At 35.6% G+C, this 23,416-nt stretch overlaps 1 protein-coding gene across 1 annotated transcript in view; it reads right to left on the reverse strand.

Annotated features, from left to right (window-relative positions):
• TTC6 (tetratricopeptide repeat domain 6) overlaps positions 1–23,416 on the reverse strand; it is a 147,651-nt gene that overhangs the window by 25,825 nt on the left and 98,410 nt on the right. The window contains exons 7-8 of the mRNA XM_033190834.1: positions 17,716–17,857; positions 5,390–5,494 (exon numbers count right to left, since the gene is read on the reverse strand). Of these exons, the coding sequence (XP_033046725.1) occupies positions 5,390–5,494; positions 17,716–17,857 (247 nt within the window). The remainder of the gene's footprint in view (positions 1–5,389; positions 5,495–17,715; positions 17,858–23,416) is intronic.

A 23,416-nucleotide genomic window follows, 5' to 3' on the forward strand; every position in this document is an offset into this window, starting at 1 on the left:
ACATGCCAGATATTTTTAAATAACCATGAAAATGTAAAATCATGAGTATATTATATCCAGACTACTGAATTTTATTTAAAAAGGAACAACTGAAAAATGTAAGTTTAAGAAAAGGAATAACAGGTGAAAGTAAAAAAGGCAGCATCAAACAAAAAAAATAAGTTAAATTTGCTTTTTAAAAATATAAGCACATAGATCTGTGCATCTAAATATCATTTGCCATTCATCAGAACCAGGAGTCTTTGAAGAAAGAGTCAATGCCAGTTCTGGTGAAATGAAAATGTTGGGTGAGCTTGAGCTATCTTTTTGTGCCAGAAAATGTTATTGGATCTTTTTCTCCTGGTCTCTGGGAGCGGATAACCACCAGTACTGATTTTCTTTCGGACTACTTTTCTAATGGGTTACTCCATGGTCACCAGTTCTCACTAACTCTTCCTATTCCTGCTACAATTTCACTTATTTTAAAACAATTTTGCCTACCCTCAGTTCCCTACATTCACACTTTCCTGTAAACATACATAGAAAAATATATGCCCATACTTTGTAAACAAACATATAGTTTAAAAAACATTGCACTCATATTACAGAATCCCTACTCTGTCAGCTCAAGTAGAAGTAGACACCAAGAGTATAGGATAAAAAGAAGGTACAGGAATAGGCAGGGGGAGCCTTCAGAACATTATGCAGATTTGACATCTGTGAAAGGGGATGAGAAAGGAAGGATTAGGTAGGAAGAGCTTCAGACCACGAAACAGTTCTAAGAAATATTCAACCAGGCAGATGAAAAGTCCCTGAGCCCAAATTGCCCATGAAAGCAATCACAATCAAGCAGGAATGCATCTGCTCTAGCAACCACCTTGTGCTCAGTCCCTGGCTGGGAGCAGCCCCAAGGAAGCATGGCCTTGGAGCAAATGCCATGTTAGGTCTACAGGACAGCAGCTGGAGGCTGCCAGTCAAGTATGTCCCCTCAGCAGATTTTCTTGAAGCAGATTGTGAGCATCATATTTTCATGGATGCCACATTGACTTATGCAAATTAATATTCACCAATCTTTTGCGTTAAGGTAATCTTTTCATATACTTTATATTATTAACTTTCTCCTTCTAGCTCATGACATATTTTTCAAAAACAATATGTATTTTCTCAAGTAAATGAAAAGGTTAGACTGCATTATTAAAGAAATGCAAATATATATGATAATCTAAGATTTGCAATATACATACACTTTGACTAGGAATTCCAAAAGAAAAATACACATATGTGTGCAAAGATACATATTCAAGTATTTTAAGTGAAAAAAATTAAGATGTAGAATAACATAAATTACAAATGCACATATGTAAAAGTATTAATTTGCACACACCTGCATGACATAAATGACAATGAAAATGTCTGAATGGATACACAAAATGCATTTAACAACGGCCAACTTCAGGGAGAAGAGAACTGAAGAAGGACAGCATTAAGGAGGGGGAATGCTCTTTATGTCATATTCATCTTTATTGTTTGAATTTTTACTACAAGATAGCATTCATATACTACTAGTGTGATTTCTGAAGTAATTGTAATAACCCTTGCCACTCTGAAAACAGCACAGACAGTAGGGAGTTAACAAAAGAGAACAGAAATTTTAAAAAAACAGAAACCACAAAATGAAATAATAATAGTAGGACCAAAACACCATATGTTACTTATATGGCACAACTAAGCAAAACAAAACAAAAACAACAAAAAGTACTAACATAAAAATATTTCTGAACACAGAGAAAAGAACACAGGGCTAGACATACTAGAGTAGAATTCAAGCACTGAATAGGCCAAACTGGATCATTTCAAATCAATAAGAGATAAAATTCATAATAAAGACAAAATATCTTCTAATCACAGAAAGTAAAACTGTTAGTAACACGTGCAAAATTTTTTTTTTTTTTTTGTATTTTTGGTAGTGATAGGGTTTCGTCATATTGGCCAGGTTGATCTCCAACTCCTGGCCTCAAGTGATCCACCCACCTCAGCCTCCCAAAGTGCTGGGATTACTGGCATGAGCCACCACGCCTGGCTAACATATGGAAAAATTGACAAAATAACTTCATTGAAAATCCGTATTTAATTAAAGTCTTTATGAGATCAAATGAAATAAATATACCACATAAAATGTAATAATATTACAATATAATAGCTAAGTCTATTATTATTTGACCACCTACTACTTATCGAGCAATGCACCATATAGTCTCTCATTAAATCCTCAAAAAACACACCGTGCAAACAAAAAAAAAGAGACTTCATGAGGTTAAAATAATAGTACAAGGTTACCCAGGAAGTAAGTGGATATCAGATTTGAGACTATCTGATTCCAAAGGTGAGCTCTGCTTAGTCTGGCCACAATATAAAAATGATAACAAATAATACCACTGAATTAACTGAGAGATATTGGGATATCTAGTACAAAAAAGCAAATATCCATAAATTCCAAGAAACTGGTATTTTGAAGAATACATTTCTTACACTAATAAGGTTTAAAAATAAAATTTTAAATAATTCCAACAAGCTTTTAAAAAATGTTTAAACACTATGGTGTATCAAAAAGAAAAGGAAAATTGCAATATAAATTACTTTGAAAATAAAGACACTGCAAATGAAAAGGTTTGAAATAAGGTCAAGTACACAGAAGAAAACTCATAAATTACTTATTTTAAAAAATGAAGAAACATGAAGAAATTAATTAAGTTTTCAGCAAAAGAAATTAGAGTCTGGGTGTGGTGGCTCACACCTATAATCCCAGCACTTTGGGAGGCCAAGGTGGGCAGATCACAAGGTCAGGAGGTGTAGACCATCCTGGCTAAAATGGTGAAACCCCATCTCTACTAAAAATACAAAAAATTAGCCAGGCGTGGTGGTGCGCACGTGTAGTCCCGGCTACTCAGGAGGCTGAGGCAGGGGGGAATTGCTTGAACCTGAGAGGCGGAGGTTGCAGTGAGCCAAGATTGTACCACTGCACTACAGCCGGGAGATAGAGTAAGACTCTGTCTCAAAAAAAGAAAAAAAAAAAAATTAGAAAAATGCCAACATAGAATGTCAACATTCTATGGAAAGCAGAAAGCCAATAACCAAAACTATGTTAAAAAGGAGAAGTAACAACACTGAATTAATAATTAATCCAAAAAGGTTTTGGTCAAAGACGGTGGGTTAAACTCATGTGTTTTCCTGGTTGACTGGCCATGATATGTAACAGCCGGGGAACTATGTATTACGTATCTTTCTTAAAAAATAAAATAAAAGGGATGGTGTCATACTGGTATGAGTATAGTAGTCTGACACATATAGAGAAAGCATTTAATTTAAAAACAAATGAAAAAAAACTACTTTCTAAAAATTCTATTCTAAGAAAAAAAATCAGAAACACCATCAGAAAGGAAAAAGAAAATGATGCAATATTAGAAATGAATATTAAAACTGACAAAATATATGTAACTCTATACATATAACTTATAAATCTCAACTAAATACATAGCTTTCTGTAGGAATATGTTGCCAATTGCCAAGAAAAATAGTAAATATGAATAAGCTAAGAATTAGAAAAGAAAAATTTTTAATTATCAAACAATTACCTTACCAAATGGCTCAGATGAGTCTGAACAGTGAATTCTTCCAACTTTTCAAGATTATTCCTATGCTATATCAATTTCAGAATATTAAAAATGATAAAATGCTATCCAGTTAACCTTATAAAGCAAGAATAGCTCTGATAGCAAAGTCCAACAAAGGAAAAAAAAATGCACTACACAGATATTTCACCCATGAGTATATATTTAAAATTAAAAATAAAATATGGCCTAACAGAATTCAACATAATATTTAACAATAATGCACTATGAACAAGTAATCCAAGAAATGCAAAGATATTTCAATATTAACATTCTAAACATGTAGTATCGACAGGTTAAATATGAACAAGACTCCAACCATGCCTTGGTTGCAGGGAAGCTAGGAGATAAATTGATGACCCCATTTCAAGCAACAGCATACATGAACTGAATGTCTTCATATTAACCTTACCTCTGGCTTTATTATGCTATTACTCATGTTATGTTTTCCCCACAATTTCTTTAACTTTTTTGTTTTATCCTTTTCTGATATATGTGTTTTCATAAGCTGCCTACAACGTTGTGCAAATAAAATAATCCTGAATGCCACTAAAAATTTATGTACAATGATGCTCATCACTGAAATACTGTAAATGAAAAAAAAAAAAAGGAAAAAGTAGAAAAGAGGAGGAGGAAAAAGGAGAAGAATTTTTACAAACCAAAGAAAATGAACCAAAAAGTGGGCAGCAATTCTCTGTGGGAGAAGAATAATAGGTTATTTTGTTCAAGCCTGTAATCCCAGCACTTTGGGAGGCCGAGACGGGCGGATCACGAGGTCAGGAGATCGAGACCATCCTGGCTAACACGGTGAAACCCCGTCTCTACTAAAAAAAAATACAAAAAAAAAAAAAAAATAGGTTATTTTGTTTTATTTCTCTTTATTTTTCTAATTTTTAAAATGATCAGTATAACATAAAATGAGAGTAATCATTCTTCCTTAAGGTAAGGAAAAAGATTACCACATTTGGGTATTATTAAATGTTTTTAATATTAATTTAATTTAAAATATGATTTTAAAAACAAATGAAAATACCATGAAGATCTCTAAACAACTCAAGTAGCTTTATATCTTGAACTCTCAATCAAATAAAACATTCTTTCAAAAAGAAAACAGAATATTCTTCTTAACTAGCTAAAGTCACATGGATAAGTATAACATTTTTTAAATATACATTAAATATATAAAATTACGGCCAGGCATGGTGGCTCATCCCTGTAATCCCAGCACTTTGGGAGGCCAAGGTGGGTGGATCACCTGAGGTCAGGAGTTCGAGATCAGCCTCACCAACATGGAGAAACCCCGTCTAACCTAAAAATACAAAATTAGCCAGGTGTGGTGCCGCAAGCCTGTAATCCCAGCTACTCAGGAGGCTGAGGCAGGAGAATTGCTTGAACCCAGTGGGGCAGAGGTTGCAGTTAGTCAAGATTGCACCATTGCCCTCCAGCCTGGGCAACAAGAGCAAAACTCCATCTCAAAAAAAATTATATATGTGTGTGTGTATATGTATAGAACATACAAAATTAAAAATTCCTAAGTATGTAGGTATATAATTCTATACATACATATAATTATTTACATATATAAATAATTTCTATAGTAATATTCAATTAATCCTAATTATGGCAATAACTGTCTGGTAATTTACATAAATGTCCAGTAAAATGTAATGTTATAGCCAATTATACAATTTAATTATTAAATAACAACAACAATAAAAGAGAAAACCCATTTGGTATGTTACCTCATATTTTGGATATAGAGTTTTCTTCATGACAGATTCTGGAACAGAGAATTTAGGTGCAGCTGTATTCCAAAACAACTTCGTGAATTCTGGATAAGCACACATCTTTGAAAATAACATAAAAGGTTATTAGAAATGGTAAGAAATGGCTCCAAGAGTAAAAACTCAATCTCCTGTCAAAATTATTTTTAGTTGCTGAGAATTTTTGGTTCCACAGCTTCTGAAAATCTGGTAAAGAATTTTTTTAAAGCCATTAGATTAGCAAAAATGTAAAAGTCTGCATTACCAACTGACGCTAAGGACTTGGGGAAATTTGTAGAACACACTGGAGGCCAATTGGCCATATCTAGTAGAGTAGAAAGTGTACATGCCACATCTTCTTGGAATTTAACTTCCAGCTATATAGTCTAGGCAAATTCTTTCACACACGCATGGGAAAATGTGTATGGTATATTCACAGAGCATGTGAAATAAAAAATTAAACCCAATCTAAATGGCCATTAATAGAGCAACATAAATAAAATGTGGTATACTCATAAACACTATAAAACACATTAAAACACAAAAATTATGACCTAGAGGTGGATCTTAGAAGCATGGTATTGAGAAGAAAATAAGCAAGTTTTAGAAAGAATCATATAAAACTATGTCATTTATATAAATGTATCCAGAAAACACAAAAAAATGTATTATTTATTGGTTAGGCTCACGAATACATCTAGTAAAGCAAAAACTCATGGACTGGAAAAACTACTATAATTATACCACTAACTGCTGGGTAGGGAGGAAGAGAAATGGAATTAAGAAGTACAAAAGGCCTTAATTTAATAATTTTGAAAATTTTATTTTAAAAAATATGAAACAAGTATGACAAAATGTTAACATTTCCAAAATCTTACTAACATATTCTCAGGTGTTTGCTAGTTTGGTTTCTGTATTTCTTTTCCAAATAAAAATTAATCAGGCCTAGGGGATATTTTTAGCGATGTGAAAGTATTCTGTAGAATTGTGGCTACATGACATTATACATTTTTAAAAACCCATTGAACTTTGAAGCATAAGAGTTGAATTTTAATGCAATGCAAATTGACGCCTACGGCCATACCACCCTAAATATGCCTGATCTCTTCTTTAATATGAATTTTTAAAAATCATTTAGGAGGTCAGGAGGAATCCCAGGATGGAATGCAGAATGTAATAAAACAGTCTAACTGTATTACAAACATATGAAACAATCTCACCCAAAGGGGTGGGGGGAAATGTTGTTGACCTCAGTTATGTTGGAAATGAGGACATAAAACTTAAGGCAAAAGGAACTGTGCACATAGCGTTATACATTAGGTAATAAAGTTGTATTCTACATGATTATGAACTAACAATTCTGATACTTCTATGCATGTGTACTGGAATTGAAAAATTTAATAAATTGAGGGAGAATTATGGAAGCCTGGTTTGTTACTGCTGGAGTACAAGTGGAGTAGAAAAAAAGGAAGGAAACTAGAATGATCCATGAGGTAATGGATTAGAGTTGGATGCATCAGTAAGAACTCATATTTAGCTTACTATAGATACAGATGTTTACATATAGAAATATGTATAGATACATGTATTTATTTATACAAGTTTGTGTACACACATATATTTCCTTGCTTTGACAGCTGACAAGACCTAGAAGCAACAATGCCCAGTAGAAATAAGTACACCTACTGCCTGGATCTTAGTTTTTAATTATATTCCCCAATAAAGAGACCTAGGACTCCTTGTTGAAATGGCTGATTCTAGGACTGGGGCAGGAAATATACAAGATGAACCTAGAATATCTAATACTGCCAAAAATTAAGAAAGTGTTATTTGAAAAATCCCACAATGATAGGGTGTCAAAAGAGACATAGAAGCCAACTGAAGGAGTTCCCAATGGCCAAAGATCAAAAAATTTTATCAAAACTAATAAAAATAATGTAATATTGGATTACAACTCAAAGTATAATGTAAATATTCTCAAATTATACTGACATAAATAAATGACTGAGTAAATAAATAAACAAGAAGAACAGACACACTTCCTATACAGAAGAATTCTAATAAATTTTTGTAGACACTCTACCCTCAAAGAGGTGGAGCATAACTCCCCACTTCTTAGGTGTGGCTGTGCATGGTGACTTTCTTCTGAAGAGAATAATATGGGAAGGGAAAAAGAGAGAGACTTTAAATGAAGAAACCTGGTAAACACTAGCTAGCCAGGTGATCGAGGTTAACATCAACATTGGTAAATCATGTCCATAGTACATACCCCTGATACCTGATGAAAATGGCACTTTTTACCTCAGTGGTCTTTCTCAGAAAATCACATAATCCCATCAAATCAGAGAAACATCATGGCTGGGTGTGGTGGCTCACACCTGTCCCAGAACTTTGGGAGGCCAAGGCTGGAGGACCACTTGAGGCCAGGAGTTCAAGACCGGCTTGAGCAAGTAAGACCCTACAAAAAATCTTAAAAATTAGCCAGGTATAGTGGCATGTGCCTATAGTCCTAGCTACTCAGGAGGCTGAAGTGGGAGGATCACTTGAGCCCTGGAGGTCAAGGCTGTAGTCAGCCATGATCACGTCACTGCACTCCAACCTGGGCAACAGAGCAAGACCCTGTCTCTAAGGAAAGGAAGAGAGGGGAGGGGATCAAGCAAATCCCAAATGGGAGACATTCTACAAAATACCTGACCAGAACTCCTCAAAATTGTCAAAGCCATCAAAAACAAGGAAAGTCTGAGAAACTATCACAGCCAAGAGCAGCCTAAGGCAGACTTGACAACTAAATGTAAATATGGTATCCTGGATGAGATCCTGAAACAGAAAGAGGACATTACATAAAAACTAAGGAAATCTGAATGAAATGTGGATCTTAGTTAACAATAATGTATCAACATTTTAACAAATGCACCATACTACTATAATACATCATATAAATTCCCGAGGGCGGCCATAACAAATTACCACTGGTTGGCTTAAAACAACAAACATTCTCTCACAGTTCAGGATTCAAGGTGAAGGGAGGGCCATGCTCCCTCTGAAGACTTTAGGGAGGAATTCCTCCTTGCTCTTCCCAGCTTCAGGGGTTGCTGGCAATCCTTGGCATTCTTTTGCCTGCAGCAGCATCACTCCAATTTCTGTCTCCACCAGCACATGGCCTTCTTCTCTGAGTGTCTCTCTGTGTGTTCACATGGCATTCACCTTTTATAAGGTTACAGGATTCAAGGCCCACCCTATGGATGATCTCATCTCAAGATCCTTAACTACATCTGCAAAGATTCTATTTCTAAATAAGGTCACACTCACAGGTGCCATGGATTAGGACTTGGACATATCTTTTGGAGACAACTATTCAATCCACTATTACTATGTTAATAATAGGAGAAACACAGTGTGGTATGTATGGAAAACTGCCATACTGTCCTTGTAGGTTTTCTGTAAGTCTAAAACTATTTTTAAAAATAAAACTATTATAAAATAATAAGCTGGGCACAGTGACTCATGCCTGTAATCCCAGCACTTCGGGAGGCCCAGGCAGGTGGATCACTTGAGATCAGGAGTTTGAGACCAGCCTGGCCAATATGGTGAAACCCCATCTCTACTAAAAATATAAAAATTAGTTGGGCATGGTGGCATATGCCTGTAGTCCCAGCTACTTGGGAGGTTGAGGCAGGAGAATAGCTTGAACTCAGGAGGCGGAGGTTGCAGTGAGCTGAGATCACACTATTGCATTCCAGCCTGGGCATTGCAGTGAGACTCCACCTCAAAAAACAAAAAATAAAATAAAATAATAATAAAACAGTAAAAAGAAAAAAAAATTTAATAGTTACATACAAAAAAATAATAATCAGGTATTCATGACAAGATCTTGAAGAAAATGTGGTAAGATTTTAAAATAATAGCTTTATAAAGCCACAATATTATTGATAATTATGTTTTGCCACAATATTGATAATTATGTTTTCTTTAATATTTTTATTTACCTGTAATAATATTTAATTGGACTATGCCTTTTCCCCAAAATGATCTGTCTTTCACCAGGAAAATGAGCTCAATTTTAAAGCATCAACTGCAAAAAGACATAACTCTAGCTTTAAAAATGAATGCTTAACAATGACATCTGGAGTGTGGATGATACACAGACTTTCCAGAGTAATACATGAAAACCCAAACCCAGTAAATAAAGATTCACTATTATAAGGTGTCACTGCATCTGGAGTGCTTTTATTTCTAGCCAGAGATATAATCCTTAACTATTCCATATACTTGATCATATGTTTCCTGTTTTCCAGAAGAGTACAGTATTTTGAGAAAGGCAGATTTTGTAGTTGCCAGGTAATTTTCCCAGCATAAGACTTCAAAATTAAGTTTTTGGTCTCACTTGTCCTGTTATGCTGGGCATAGTGCATCACTTTATGCTGTACAGACCTAGAACCAGGAAGTCCTTACTAAAAGATGAATAAACTCTTCCAAAAACAGCTGGCAAATATTCTAAGGATCACCTACAAATTAAGAGGATTTCAGGTATTCAAGTGTTATGTCATATATAGTACAGTAATTTTTCCCATGGAGTATGCTTCCAGCAGCTTAAGCAACCAGAATAAAACTACTGCCCTAGAAGTTAAGATACAAGTCTCCAAGTAGGAAGGGCAGGAAAGCTATCACTAAACAACAATAATTTGCTCTCAAGGGAAAGTACAGATGCACCTTCAGGAGAGAATTTATTAAATTAAACTAGTAAATAAGACTAACCACAGTAAATTGCTTCTCCCAGCAATGCTCAGAACTTCTAAGCAGACGAGTCCTAGGAAAACATTAGAAGCAACAGAGGTAGTGGCTGCCAGAACTTGAAAGGACAATGGCTGTTGCATAGCAAACTGAATGACTAACTCTGAAGCATCCTGGGTTAATTTGTGTTTAACAGTTCCTGCATACCTCCTAAGGCCATGATGCATATTACAAGCTGATACAATAACTCTCGTTCATACTGATGACCCAAGGTCAGGGTATTCTGTTCACTAAGGGAAAGAGACATGGAAATTAGTTTCAGGGTCAAGTTAAGTTTCATTTAAATGAAATCTAAGGCAGAATATCAGTTTTCAAAATGTAATCTGAGACCCTGGGGAAGGTTATTTGCCTTTTTCACTATGTTAACATTTGCATTGATGGGGGAAAAAAAAAAAATATATATATATATATATATGCACACACACACACACAAGTGTATATACACACACACACGTATATATGTATATATGAGTGTGTATATATATTATATATATGGTGAAACTCACAGTACCAAAGCATGAATCAAGACAGCAGCACCTTAAAAATGCCCACCAGAAAGAAGGGAAAATTGTTAATTTTATTAAATCTCCACACATCTTAATATTTAATGTGATTAAATGAGAAATACAAACAAAATACATCTGTGGCCATGGTGAAGTATGATGGTGGTTTGGAGGAAATGCATGTGTGCTATTGTTTGAGTTGTGAACTGAACTAGCCTCCATTTTCATTTAAGAAAACAAACATCAAACCATGTTTATTGAGACTTGGGTATATGGCAATATTTTTCTTAAAAAGGAATGAAGCAAACTTGTCACTTCAAACAAAACAACCGAGTGTATTTGTGACAATGAAAAAAATTGAGCTTTTGAACAAAAACTAGAATTTTGGAAAACATGTGTCCTTTACCATGAGTTTGCAAGGTTCCCAATGCTAAAGAACTTTTCTGACAATTTAAAAAATAATCTATTTTGATATTGTGTATTATAATGAAATGTGTCAACATTTGAAGAGTTAAATAACTGAATGAACAACATTTTCCAAATAACTAATGTGTGATGTTATTTGAAATAATGCATGAGTAAAAGATCCATTCAAAGTACAAGATAAAACAATAGATTTTAACATAATAAAGTATGGAAGTTATCAGTACAGTTTCAGATTTCAATTGCAACAAGGTTTTTTATTGTATAAATCATCATGTAACAATTATCTTTTTAACTGAGGCTAAATTTTTTTTCTTTTTTTTCTCTGTTCCACGGACCACAATTTTGGTATTAGGCTTTTTATTTTGAGCTAATTGTAGATTCACATGCAGTTTTAAGAAATAATACAAAGATATCCCATCTTCCCTTTATCCAGTTTAGCCCAAAGACAATATCATGCAAAACCATAGTACCGTATCATAAACAACATGTTGACATGAAACAGTCAAGCTACAAAACATTTCCATCATCATAAGGGATCCATCTTGTCCTTTAAAGTCTTACTCATCCTAACCCCCATCCTGAAAACCTGGAAACCACTATTCTATTCTTCATTTGTATAATTTTGTCATTTCGAGGAAGTTATATAATGAAATTACACAGTATGTAATCTTTTAGAGTTGGATTTTTCATTATAATTATCTTAAGATTCATTGTTGTTGCATATATCAATAGTTACTTCCTTTTTACTGGAGATTAGTATTCCATCTATGGATGTACCACAGTTTTCTTAACCCACTGAAGGATATCCAGAGTGTTTCCTGTTTGAGCTTTTTGGTTTTTTTCACTGTGCAACCTGCTTCAGTATTCATAGCTCACAGGTAAGGAGGCTGAGCAATGGTTCAAGGCTCATGTACTCTGGCATGAGTACACTGTGAGAAGCCCACAGAGAGTTTGGCTTCTATTAATAAAGCTGTGATGACCTTTGTGTACAAATAATGTAATTATAAATTTTCATTTCTGTAAGATAAGCACCCAGGCACACAATTGCTGGCTTGTATGCACGCCCAGACACTTTATCTTACACAACTGCATGCATACTTTGGATTTTTCTCTAATTACCAAACTGCTTTCTAGACATCTGTACCATTTTACCTTTCCAAAAACAATATATCAATGATCCTATTTCTCTTCCACATCCTTACTAGCATTTGGTGTTATCACTATTATTTCATTTTAACCATTCTGTAGTAATATTTTATGGTGGTTTTAATTTGCATTTCCCTAACAGCTAATGATGTTGAGCATCTTTTCATATGCTTCTTTGCCATCTACATATCCTATTTGGTGAAATGTTTATTAATGGTTTTGCCCACTTTCCAGTTAGATTTTTTTATATTGAGTTTTGAAAATTCATTATGTGTTCTAGATACTAATTTTTTTGCTGGATATGTGTTTTGCAAAATATTTTCTCTGAGTCTGTGGCTTGTATTTAATCCTCTTAACAGGGTCTTTTTAAGAGAAAAAAGTTAATTCTGATGAAGTCCAATTTACCTATTTTTCCTTGTACAAATAGTGCTTTTGGTGTCAAGTCTAAGAATGCTTTGCCTAGTGCTAAATCCCAAAGATCTCCTGTTTTTTCTACAAGTTTAATAGTTTTATATTTTACATTTGTCTATGAATTATTATTTTAAGTCATTTTTTTATAGGATACAAGACTTAGGTCAGGGTTCTTTTTTTGGCTAAGGGATGTACAATTGATTCAGCAGCAATTGTTTGAAAAGGCCATCCTACACCATTGAATACTTCTTGTATTTTTATTAAAAAAATCAGTTGTGCATATCTGTAGGAGTCCATTTGTGGGTTTTCTACTCTGTCCCATTGATCTACAGGCCTATGCATCCACCAAGACCACACAATCTTAATGACTGTAACACAGTAAGTCAGGAAGTCAGCTAAACTGATTTCTCCCATTTTGTTCTTCTTATCCAAAATTATTTTAGCTATTCTACTTCCTTTTCATTTCCATACAAACTTTAGAATACTTCTGTTTACATGTATAAAAATGCCTTGCTGAAAATTTGACAGGAATTGCTTAAATCTATATATCAATTTGAGGAGAAATGACAGGTTTACTATCCTGATTCTTCCAATCTATAAATAGGGAATCTCTCTATTTACTTAGATCACTTTTATTTCTTTTATCAGCATTTTGTAGTCCTCAGCATCTAACTCTTACACATGCTCTGTTAGATTTACACTTAATTATTTCAGTTTTAAGCAATTATAAATGATACAGTTTTAATTTCAGTATATATTTCAGTACATGTTCATCCATAGATACATAGAAATACAATGAATTATTCATGTTTATTTTGTATCCTGTCACTTTACTGAGTTCAGTTATTAGTTCTGTGAGATTTTTCTTATACAGATTCCTCAGAACTTATTTATTTATTTATTTATTTATTGACATGGGGATCTCACTGTTGTCTAGGCTGGAGTGCAGTGGCATGATCACGGCTCACTGCAGCCTCAAACTCCCAGGTTCAGGTGATCCTCCCACCTCAGCCTCCCAGAAAGCCCTAAGGCCATGGGACTACAGGCACATACCACCATGCCCAGCTAATTTTTGTATTTTTTGTAGAGATGGGATTTTGTCATGTTGCCCCAGCTGGTCTCAAACTCTTGGGCTCAAGCAAGCTGCCTGCCTTGGCCTCCCAAAGTGCTGGGCTTACAGGCATGAGCCACTGCACCTGGCTGATTCCTCAGAATTTTCTATGTAGACAATCTGCACATAGGGGCAGCTGTATTGCTTCTTTTCTGGTCTGCAAGCTTTTCTTTCCCTTTCTTGCCTTAGTGCACTGCCTAGCATTTCCAGCACTATGTTGAATAAGAGTGGTGTGGGGAAACAATTAGGCTTTCACCATTAAATACTATGTTAGCTGTAGGTTTTTGTAGCTGCTCTTTATCAAGCTGTAGAAGTTTCCCTCCATTCCTATTTTTCTGAAAATTTTTATCATGAAAATGGGTGATGAAATCTGTCAAATGCTTTCTCTTCATTGATTAATATGATCATGTAATTTTTCTTCTTTATTCTGTTAAAATGATGAATTACAAAGATTGATTTTCCAGTACTGAGCCAGCCTCAAATCTCTGGAATAATTCCCTAAAGTCGTGGTGGATAATTCCTTTTATGTGTTTTTAATTCTATGACCTAACATTTGTTAAGGATTTTTATATCCAATATTTATAAGGAGTTGTCTTAATCTGTTTTGCACTGTTAGAACAGAACACTTGAGACTGGGTAATTTATAAAGAATAAAAATTTATTATCTCACAGTTCTAGAGGCTAGAAAGAAGTCCAAGATCCAGACACTAGCATCTGATGTAGGCCTTCTTACTATGTCCTCACATGGGGAAGGCAGAAAGGCCAAGAGGGAAAAAGAGGGCTGAACTTGCCCATTTCTAATAGCATTCTTCCCACCCATAAGGGCCTACTCACATCTTAAAGGTCCCACCTCTCAATACTGTTACAATAACAGTTAAATTTCAACATGAGTTTTGGAGGAGACAAACATTTGAACCATAGCAAGGATATTGGTCTGCATTTTTTTTTCTTCCTTTTGTGTGTGTGTGTGTGTGTGTTTGTTTGTTTGTTTACTGCCTAGTTTAGATACTAGGGTATTACTAGCTTCAAAAAATGAATTGAGAAGTCTTCCCTCCTCTTATTTCCTTAAAGAGACTGTATAGAATCAGTGTTAACTGTTCCTTAAATGTGTGGTAGAATTCTCTCTAGTAAAATCATCTGGGCTTACATATTTAGGAGAAGTGGAATGTTCTATAAATCAATAATTCAATTTCCTTAATACTTATAGGGCTATTCAAATAATCTATTTCATACTGGGTGAGTTGTGGTAGTTTGTGTTTTTCGAGAATTTCTTCACATCATCTAAGTAATCAAATGTATGTGTGTATAGAGTTGTTCATAGTATTCCTACATTAATCTTTTGATATCTACAGGGTCTGTAGTAACATCTCATTTCATTTATAATATTGGTAATTTATGGCTTTCTTTTTTTCTTGTCAGTCTTGCCAGAGATTAATTTCACTGATCTTTTCAAATGACTAGCTCTTCCTTTCATTAATTTTCCTTACTGTTTTTCTGTTTTCCATGTCATTGATTTCTGTTTTTATTCCTTCCTTCTGCTTGTTTTTGGTTCATTTTGCTCTTTTTTTCTTAGTTCTTAAGTGGGAGCTTAAGTTATTAATTTGAGACTTTCTCTTTTCTATAGAAAAGATTTAGTGCTATAAATTCTGCTTAGCTATGTTCCACAAACTTTGATATGTTGTATTTTCATTTTTATTCAGTTCAATGTATTTTTTAAATTCCTAGCAATTTCTCCTTTACCATAGTTTATTCATAGTTGTACTATTTGGAGTTAGATTCTGTTAGATTCCAAGTGTTCGGAGATTTTTGTTATCTTCCTCTTACTGATTTCTAGTTTTAGTCCCTTACGGATTTGCTCTATCCTGGTATATGTTTCGTGGCATCTGAAAAGAACATGCATTCTGCTTTTGTTGGGTACAGTATTCTATAAATTTCAGCTGGAACCTACTGGTTGATGAGGTTGTTGCTGATTTTCTAAGTGTTCTATGAATTCTTGAGAGAGAAATGCAGAACTCTCCAACTATAATGGTGGAATTGTCTATTTCTCCTCTCAGTTCGTAGATTTTGCTTTGCATGTTTTGCAGTTCTATGGTCTGGTGCATATATTTTTTAGGACTGGCATGTCTTCGTGATGTGCTGACACTTTTATCATTATGTAATGCCCTCTGTGTCTCTGAGAACTGTCTTTGCTTGGAAGTCTATCTTATCTGATATTAATATAGCCATTCCCACTTTTCTTTGATGGATGTTTGTGTATTTTTAACTTTTTTATTTTCAAACTGGCTATATCATTATGTTTTAAATTTGTTTCTTGTAAATATTATATATCTGGGTCATGTGTTTTAATCCATTTTACCACTGTGTCATTTAATTGCTAAATTCAAACCATTTACATTTAAATTAGGGCTTAAGTCTGTCATTTTAGGTTTTGTTTCCTGTCTGTCTGGTTTCTTTTGTTTCTCTGTTTTCTTTTTCCTGTCTTCCTGTACATTACTTGAACATATTTTAGAATTCTACTTTTATTTATTTATAGTGTTTTTAGTGTATCTCTTTGCATAGCTTTTAAATTGTTACTCTAAGTATTACATTTTATAAATATAGCTTACCACAATTGACTGAGGGTATTATTTTACTAGTTCAAGTGATATGTAGAAATCTCACCTCCCTTTATGTCTCTTTAAGACATATACTATGTCTTAAATATTTCCTCTATATTCTGTTACAACCATATCAGCATGATAAATTTTGCTTCAACGGACAAACACAACTTAGAAAACTCAAAAGGAGAAGGAAGTTTTATAGTACTTACCCATATTTTTGCTTTACGTGGGCTTTGTTCCTTCTACATATTCCTGGATTTTTTTCTCTTATTTCTCTCTATTTAGAGAACTTTTCCTAGCCATTCTTTTAGGATAGGTATGCTGGCAACAAATTTTCTTCTATCTGAGAATATCTTGATTCCTTCATTCCTAAAGGATATTTTTCTGGACATAGGATTCTGGAACACAGTTGTTTTATTCCAGCACTTGAAAAATGTTTTGCCACTTACTTCTGGCCTCCATCACTTCTCATGAGAAACCCATTTCCATTCAAATTGTTTTTCCCCTACAGGTAGCATGTCCTTTCTTTTTTGTTGCTTTTTTTATCTTAATATAATGCCACTCTGTGTCTCCGAGAACTTTCCTTGCTTGGAAGTCTATCTTATCTGATATTAATATAGCCTTTCCCACTTTTCTTAGATTGATGTTTGGTTTTTCTTTGTCTTTCATTTTCAGAAGTTTGAATATTATGTGATTTGTTCTATATTCCTTTGGATTTTTCCAGTTTGGGATTTGCTCAGGCTCCTGAATCTATAGCTTTCTGCCTTTTGCCAAACTGGTAACTTTTCAGATATAATTTATTTCAATACTTTCAGTCTCTCCCCATCTTTTGTGATAACACAAATACTAGATCTTTTGTTATAGTCCCTCAGATTCCCCAAGGCTCTATTGGCCTCCTAGCATGTTAATAGATATAATTCACATAAAAAATTATTGACGTCTTCAATAATTTTTTTTGAGACAGGGTCGCTCTCTGTTGCCCAGGCTGGAGGTCAGTGGTGCAATCACGGCTCATTGCCTGGGCTCAAGTGATTCCCTCATCTTAGCCTCTCAAGTAGCTGGGACCACAGACGTGTGCCATCCAGCTGGGTTATTATTTGTAGATACAAGGTCTCGTTATGTTGGCCAGACTGGACTCAAACTCCTGGGCTCAAGCAACCCTCTCGCTATGTCCTCCCAAAGTTCTGGGATTACAGGCATGAGCTACCACACCTAGCCAGACCTCAACAATTTTTAAGAGTGAGAAAAGTCTCCTGAAACCAAAAAGTTTGAGGACCTGTGAGGTACAAAAAACTAATATTAAAGAAAGTTTCTTACTTTCTCTCCCAAGACTTGCAAGTGTGGTTTGTGAGCACGCTCTCTAGTTCCTTGTGCCAATTCAGGTGGTATCCCTTGCGGTGTCAGAGGAATATGGACACATTCTTGGTTGTCATCCATAACAGGAATTCCATACAATATTCTACAATGTGATAAGAACGAAAAGTTTGTTTTTAAGTAATTGACAAAGCATAAGATGTTTGCCCTCATTTCATAACTCCACTGAAATAAACACATGGACATTTGACATCTGCACCAAACAGAGATTGTATAGAAGTCAGACAATCCAAAATGAGAAATAATCTAAAAAATGTTAATATCTGGTTCTTAATACATTTTAGTAGTAATATTTATGATGATTTTGTTTCATTATACTGGAATAATAAATTCACCCTATGAATAATAAATTCACCCTATGAAAGCCTAGTTACAAAAGAGGTTAAAAAAAAAACCTTCTCTACCTTCTGATCTCTCACCTACTCCCCATTCCAAGCCCACATATACACACAGAGTTTCATTTCTTGGACTGGGGCAAAGCATTAGCCTAAGCAGAAGTGCCTTCTCACATTATGGTTTTCCTTTCTTGCTGGGATGAACAGAAAGCTGTTCAGGCATCAAGTCTTTCTTTTAGACTACAAGCTACATATACATAAGAATATATATGGAACAAAACTTATCAACACAAGATTAAGCTAAAGAGATGAGATAAATCAAAATTTGAAGGTAAAATGTGTCATTAATTACTGACCTACAGACTGGCTTAAAAATACATTAACTTTTGTACTGTAACACTTAACTGTAAAATAAATATAAAATGAACATAAAGACAAAATATCCAAGAATATATACATAGTCAAGTGCCACATACATATTATAGATATATCAATTTCACATTGAAGCATTTAGAGCTACTGTTTCCTCTAACTTATTGATACACTATTATATGAAGAATCACTTTATGAGTTACCAAATGTGAAAATTAAGTATACAAAAACCCAACTGATTACAGCAGGTTAATAATATACTGAAATCCTCAAATCCCATCATTCCTGCTGTTAAGAAGTAGACCCACTCAGAGCCAGGCTGGAGAAGATATGGCTTTGTCAGAGTAGAGTCATGAATAAAAGCTTCCTATCTTACCTACTAAAATACTTGAATTCAAAGAGAGTTTAAAACTCTACTCCCAGCAAGGTGAATACCACTGCCACTAAACACCCATTCCATCCTCCTTCTAATGTGCTTTTCTGAAATGCCAAGGATGGAAAGGTAAAACTCTCTTGGCCAGGCATGGTGGTTCATGCCTGTAATCCCAGCACTTAGGGAGGCCGAGGCAGGGACATCACTTGAGGCCAGGAGTTCAAGACCAGCCTAGTCAACAAAGTGAAACCTCGTCTCTACTAAAAACACAAAAGTTAGCTGGGTGTAGTGGCACACACCTGTAGTCCTAGCTACTCAGGAGGCTGAGACACAACAATTGTTTTAACTCAGAGTGCGGAGGTTCCAGTGAGTCAAGGTCACGTCACCGCACTCCAGCCTGGGCAACAGAGTCAGAGTCTATCTTAAAAAAAAAAAAAAATCTCCTGAAGCCAGTGTTCTAGATATTATTTAGAATCCACTAACCAAATGCAATTTAGAAGGCAGAAGGTTCTGATGTTTCTGTTGGCAAGTACAGTCATGACAATGTTGAGTTCTTCTGTAGCAGCGTTCCAGTAAAGTTACGACTTTGTGAGTTGTGTTTTTTATTTGTTTGTTTTTTGCCAATGAGCACGTCAAACAGACACAGTGTGGCTCTAGAGTCCAAAGCTGTGACAGTAAAGGCTACTTAATCCCTGAATCTCAGTTAAGGTGGTATGTTGCCAGTGCTGGCTTCCAGATATGCCGCCTTCCTGTGTCAAGAGCAGCAGCATCCTAGGCAGCCAGTTAAACATGCTCTGTGAGTCATCCCCAGGAGCTCTCCCTACCTAATGCCCCATTTTTCTAACCCTCTCATTGATTTTAAAACACCAAATTCCCATTACTAAGTCCTTTTTTGCTTAAAATAGCTACAGCTGTGATATGATTTGGCTGTGTCCCCATCCAAATCTCACCTTGAATTGTAGTTCCCATAATCCCCATGGATTGTGGGAGGGACCCAGTGGGAGGTAATTGAATCATGGGAGTGGTTACCCCATAGTGCTGTTCTCATGATGTAAGTGATTTATCAACCAAGAGCTGATGGTTTTATAAGGGGCTTTTCCCCCTTTTGTTCATCATTTCTCCTTGCTGCCACCATGTGAAGAAGGACATGTTTGCTTCCCCTTCCACCATGATTGTAAGTTTCCTGAGGCCTCCTCAGGCCTGCAGAACTGAGTCAATTAAGCCTCTTTCTTTTATAAATTACCAGTCTTGATTAGCAGCATATGAACAGACTAATGCAAGATGTTTCTGTTTTCTGAAGCAGAATTCCAGTGTATCCAGAAAAACAAAAGAACAGGGGAAAGTCTAGGGACTAAGAGAATGAGCCAAGTGAATACATACATCAGGATCAATAAGTATTTCTAAGATAGGCTGGGAGGAGAAGGAGATGGTGATGAGGACAGCGGTGACTAACGAGTTATCTAGAAGCACTGCTGTACTTTTCTGTGGCTCTAAGCCAGAAACAGGATAGCAAAAGTCATTTACAGCTTACTGTCTTTTGCTCTTTCACATTCCAAAAGCACGCTAAATAAACAGAAATGTGGACTGGTTGGAAGAAAGTGAAGGTCACTGGACATTCTAGAGTGCATAGTTCTGGTAGACATGAATGGAGGCCTTGGTGGAACGTCTCACCTAAGGTTAGCCTTTATGTTCCTGTATGACAAAGATGAAGCACTTACCTGGAAATTTTTATCCAGATTTTCCCTGCTTCCTTCTTTCTGTCCAGAGAAAAGAACCAACCCTTTCTAAGGTCCTCTGTGGAAAACACCACTATCTCAGTGGTTCAGACTGCAAATCTCTTCATTACCAATCTCTTCCTCACTCCCAACAGTAATGATTATTTCTGTTCATTCTCCTTCCATGATGTCTCTCCTATTCATTGCATCTTCTCTCATCTGAGTCCTGTGATACCATCTTTGCTGGTCCCTTACTTCCAAACTCTCCCTCCTCCAATCCATGCCACATATCCCTGAAATTGTTGTTATCAATTCAACAATTGTGACTACCCCCTCTCCAAACATCTCACTGACTACACACACACAGTATATATAACCCAAGCTCCTGACTCTGGCAGTCAGGGTCCTTCACAGTCTGGGCACCATCTACTTTGCCAACTCTGCTTCCTTCCCCCAACCTCCCACCCAAGCTACATTTGCAATGCAAAAAAAAAATGCCTTATGTGCTGGGATTGCTCCAGGAGCAATAGGGGAAACAGGCAAAATCAATAGGCCATTATAGTACCGAGTGGCTATGGAAATGGAGAATGATGACAGCAAGACCTTCAGATCTCAACTCCTCCACCAGACCTTTACAAATCCTCCTCTACCCAGCCCAGATTCATGTCTGACTCCCTGGTTTCCCTGTTGCACTTCATCTGCTCTTTCGTTATACAATATACTGCATTCTATTCCATATGCCTTTTTCACAGTAGAGCATAGGCTTGTTTGGGAGAAAAAGTGAGACGTTCTCATTTTCTGTCTCCCAAAAACTTGAATGGAGTAGGTACTAAATAAATATTGTTGAATTTTGGCTGAGTAAGAAAAGTCTCACAGCCAAAGCCAGCCCCATACTCTGCCCTGGGAAACAGAATCACTGGTAAGGCATGAGATGCTGGGGGTTCTCAAAAGTGTGTTCCCTATTGAGCAGCATTATTATCATATAAGAACTTGTTAGGAATGCAAGTTATTGAGCCCACCACAGACCTGAGTCAGAAACTCAGGAGCTGAGGCCTAGCCATCTGTGTTATAATCAACCCTGAAGGTGATTCTGTGCACTCTGAAGATGGAGAACCACTAAGGTACTCAACCTTTCCTAAAACAGCCTAATCATAAGAATATCCTGGGATGAAATCAAATCTGCATCTTCCCAGACCCTTTCTCTGAAGATTCTAATTCAGTAGGTTTGTGATAGAGCCTGGGAAATGACAAACTTATCAAACAACAAAGATGACTCTTCTCTTCAAGAAAGACTAAAAATCACTGATATAGTAGAGTGAGCCTTTGGAATGAGGTTAGAAAACAGAATTTGGGCCCCTCACTGTGCTGTTTCCTTCTTCAGTCTGTTTCCTCATTTACAAATGGCAACAGTGAGTTTTTCAGAGTCAAATGTCTTAGAAATCATGTGTGTGAAGAGGCTTGCACACAGAATATGCTAAGAAAGTGATTGATATTATAACCACTATTGTTTATGATCATTGAGGGAGTTGAATGAAGGAAACAAGCCCACCTCTCTTGGAGCGAAAGTTAAACCTCCTTTTGGGTCCACATTGGCATCCCATGAGGCCAGAGAGAGAAATGTATTTCTGATTGTATGATGCTGTTAAAGAAGTTTAGAAAACATTTGTTCTAAGTTGTGAGTACTCTGAAAAAAATCTCTGCACACATCTTCTATGAGTTACATAAAGGTGACTGTGAGTTACATCTTGTGAAGCATGGAGAAGAGATCTCCCTCCAGCAATCCTCCCCTACCTTGGCATGACCCTAACAGACAGGTTCTCCATCACAGCTTCACTATCTCTTCCTTAACAAATTTATCTTGCTCTTTGGTGTACAAAAGCCTGCAAGAGGCTTCACAGGATGTAGATCACAGTCACTCTTAGGTAATTCATAGAAGATGTATACAGGGAAATTTGAAGAGTGCTCACATACAAAAGTTTCATCAAAGTCAATCTCACATGCAATGGTTCTATTCTAGATACCATTTTTTAAAGTGCTCATAGCAAACTGATTCACACTAAACTGATTTCACAACCCACTCACTGGGTCGCAATCTACAATTTGAAAAACATTAACTTACAGAGAATGTTGTTTAAAAAGCATACGCCAAGGTCTGGAAAAAGCTTTAGGTTTTCATCTTCTTGAAAATGTTAATCTACAAATAACTTTCTTTAGTCTTTTATAATTTTTTTCTTTGAAATCTACAGCAGAGGCATTTAAATACTTCATATGTTTTAAAAAGATCAGAAAATATAGTCTTGATAAGATAACAAGTCTATAGAGTAAGTGTATAACTATATATATATATATATATATATACATTTTACAAAACGTGATTGGGGAGGGGGATATTTATTTTTAATCATTGTAACTTCATTGCTACATGCAAACAGTGACATCTGGTGGAATGATACTGCTTTACTTTTTAAAAATCCAGCTTTCACATACTGGAAATTATGGAAACAGACAAATTTCCAAATAATTCCTTTTTTGGTATTTCCATGTAAAAACAGAAATACACAAGTGTTAACTCTTACCAGACATTGATAGTGCATACTGAAATGATTTTTTGTCATCCCAAACTGTATTTTTAAAAACATGCTAAAGACATACTGACGGGGCTATTTGTTCAAAGTGGATATAACAGAAATTTAAAATGAGGTTACTATTAATTCCAGTTCTATCTCTGCCACCAACTGTGACATAGAGTGCAAAGCTTTGCCTCAGTCTCCTCATCCATAATATGAGAGGTTTAGGCTAGGGAACTACTAAGATATCTTATAACTCTGTTCAATGTACTTCTGCAACAT

This window comes from Trachypithecus francoisi, unplaced genomic scaffold (genome assembly GCF_009764315.1).
Source record: "Trachypithecus francoisi isolate TF-2019V2 unplaced genomic scaffold, Tfra_2.0 Lachesis_group3, whole genome shotgun sequence".
NCBI lineage: Eukaryota > Metazoa > Chordata > Mammalia > Primates > Cercopithecidae > Trachypithecus > Trachypithecus francoisi.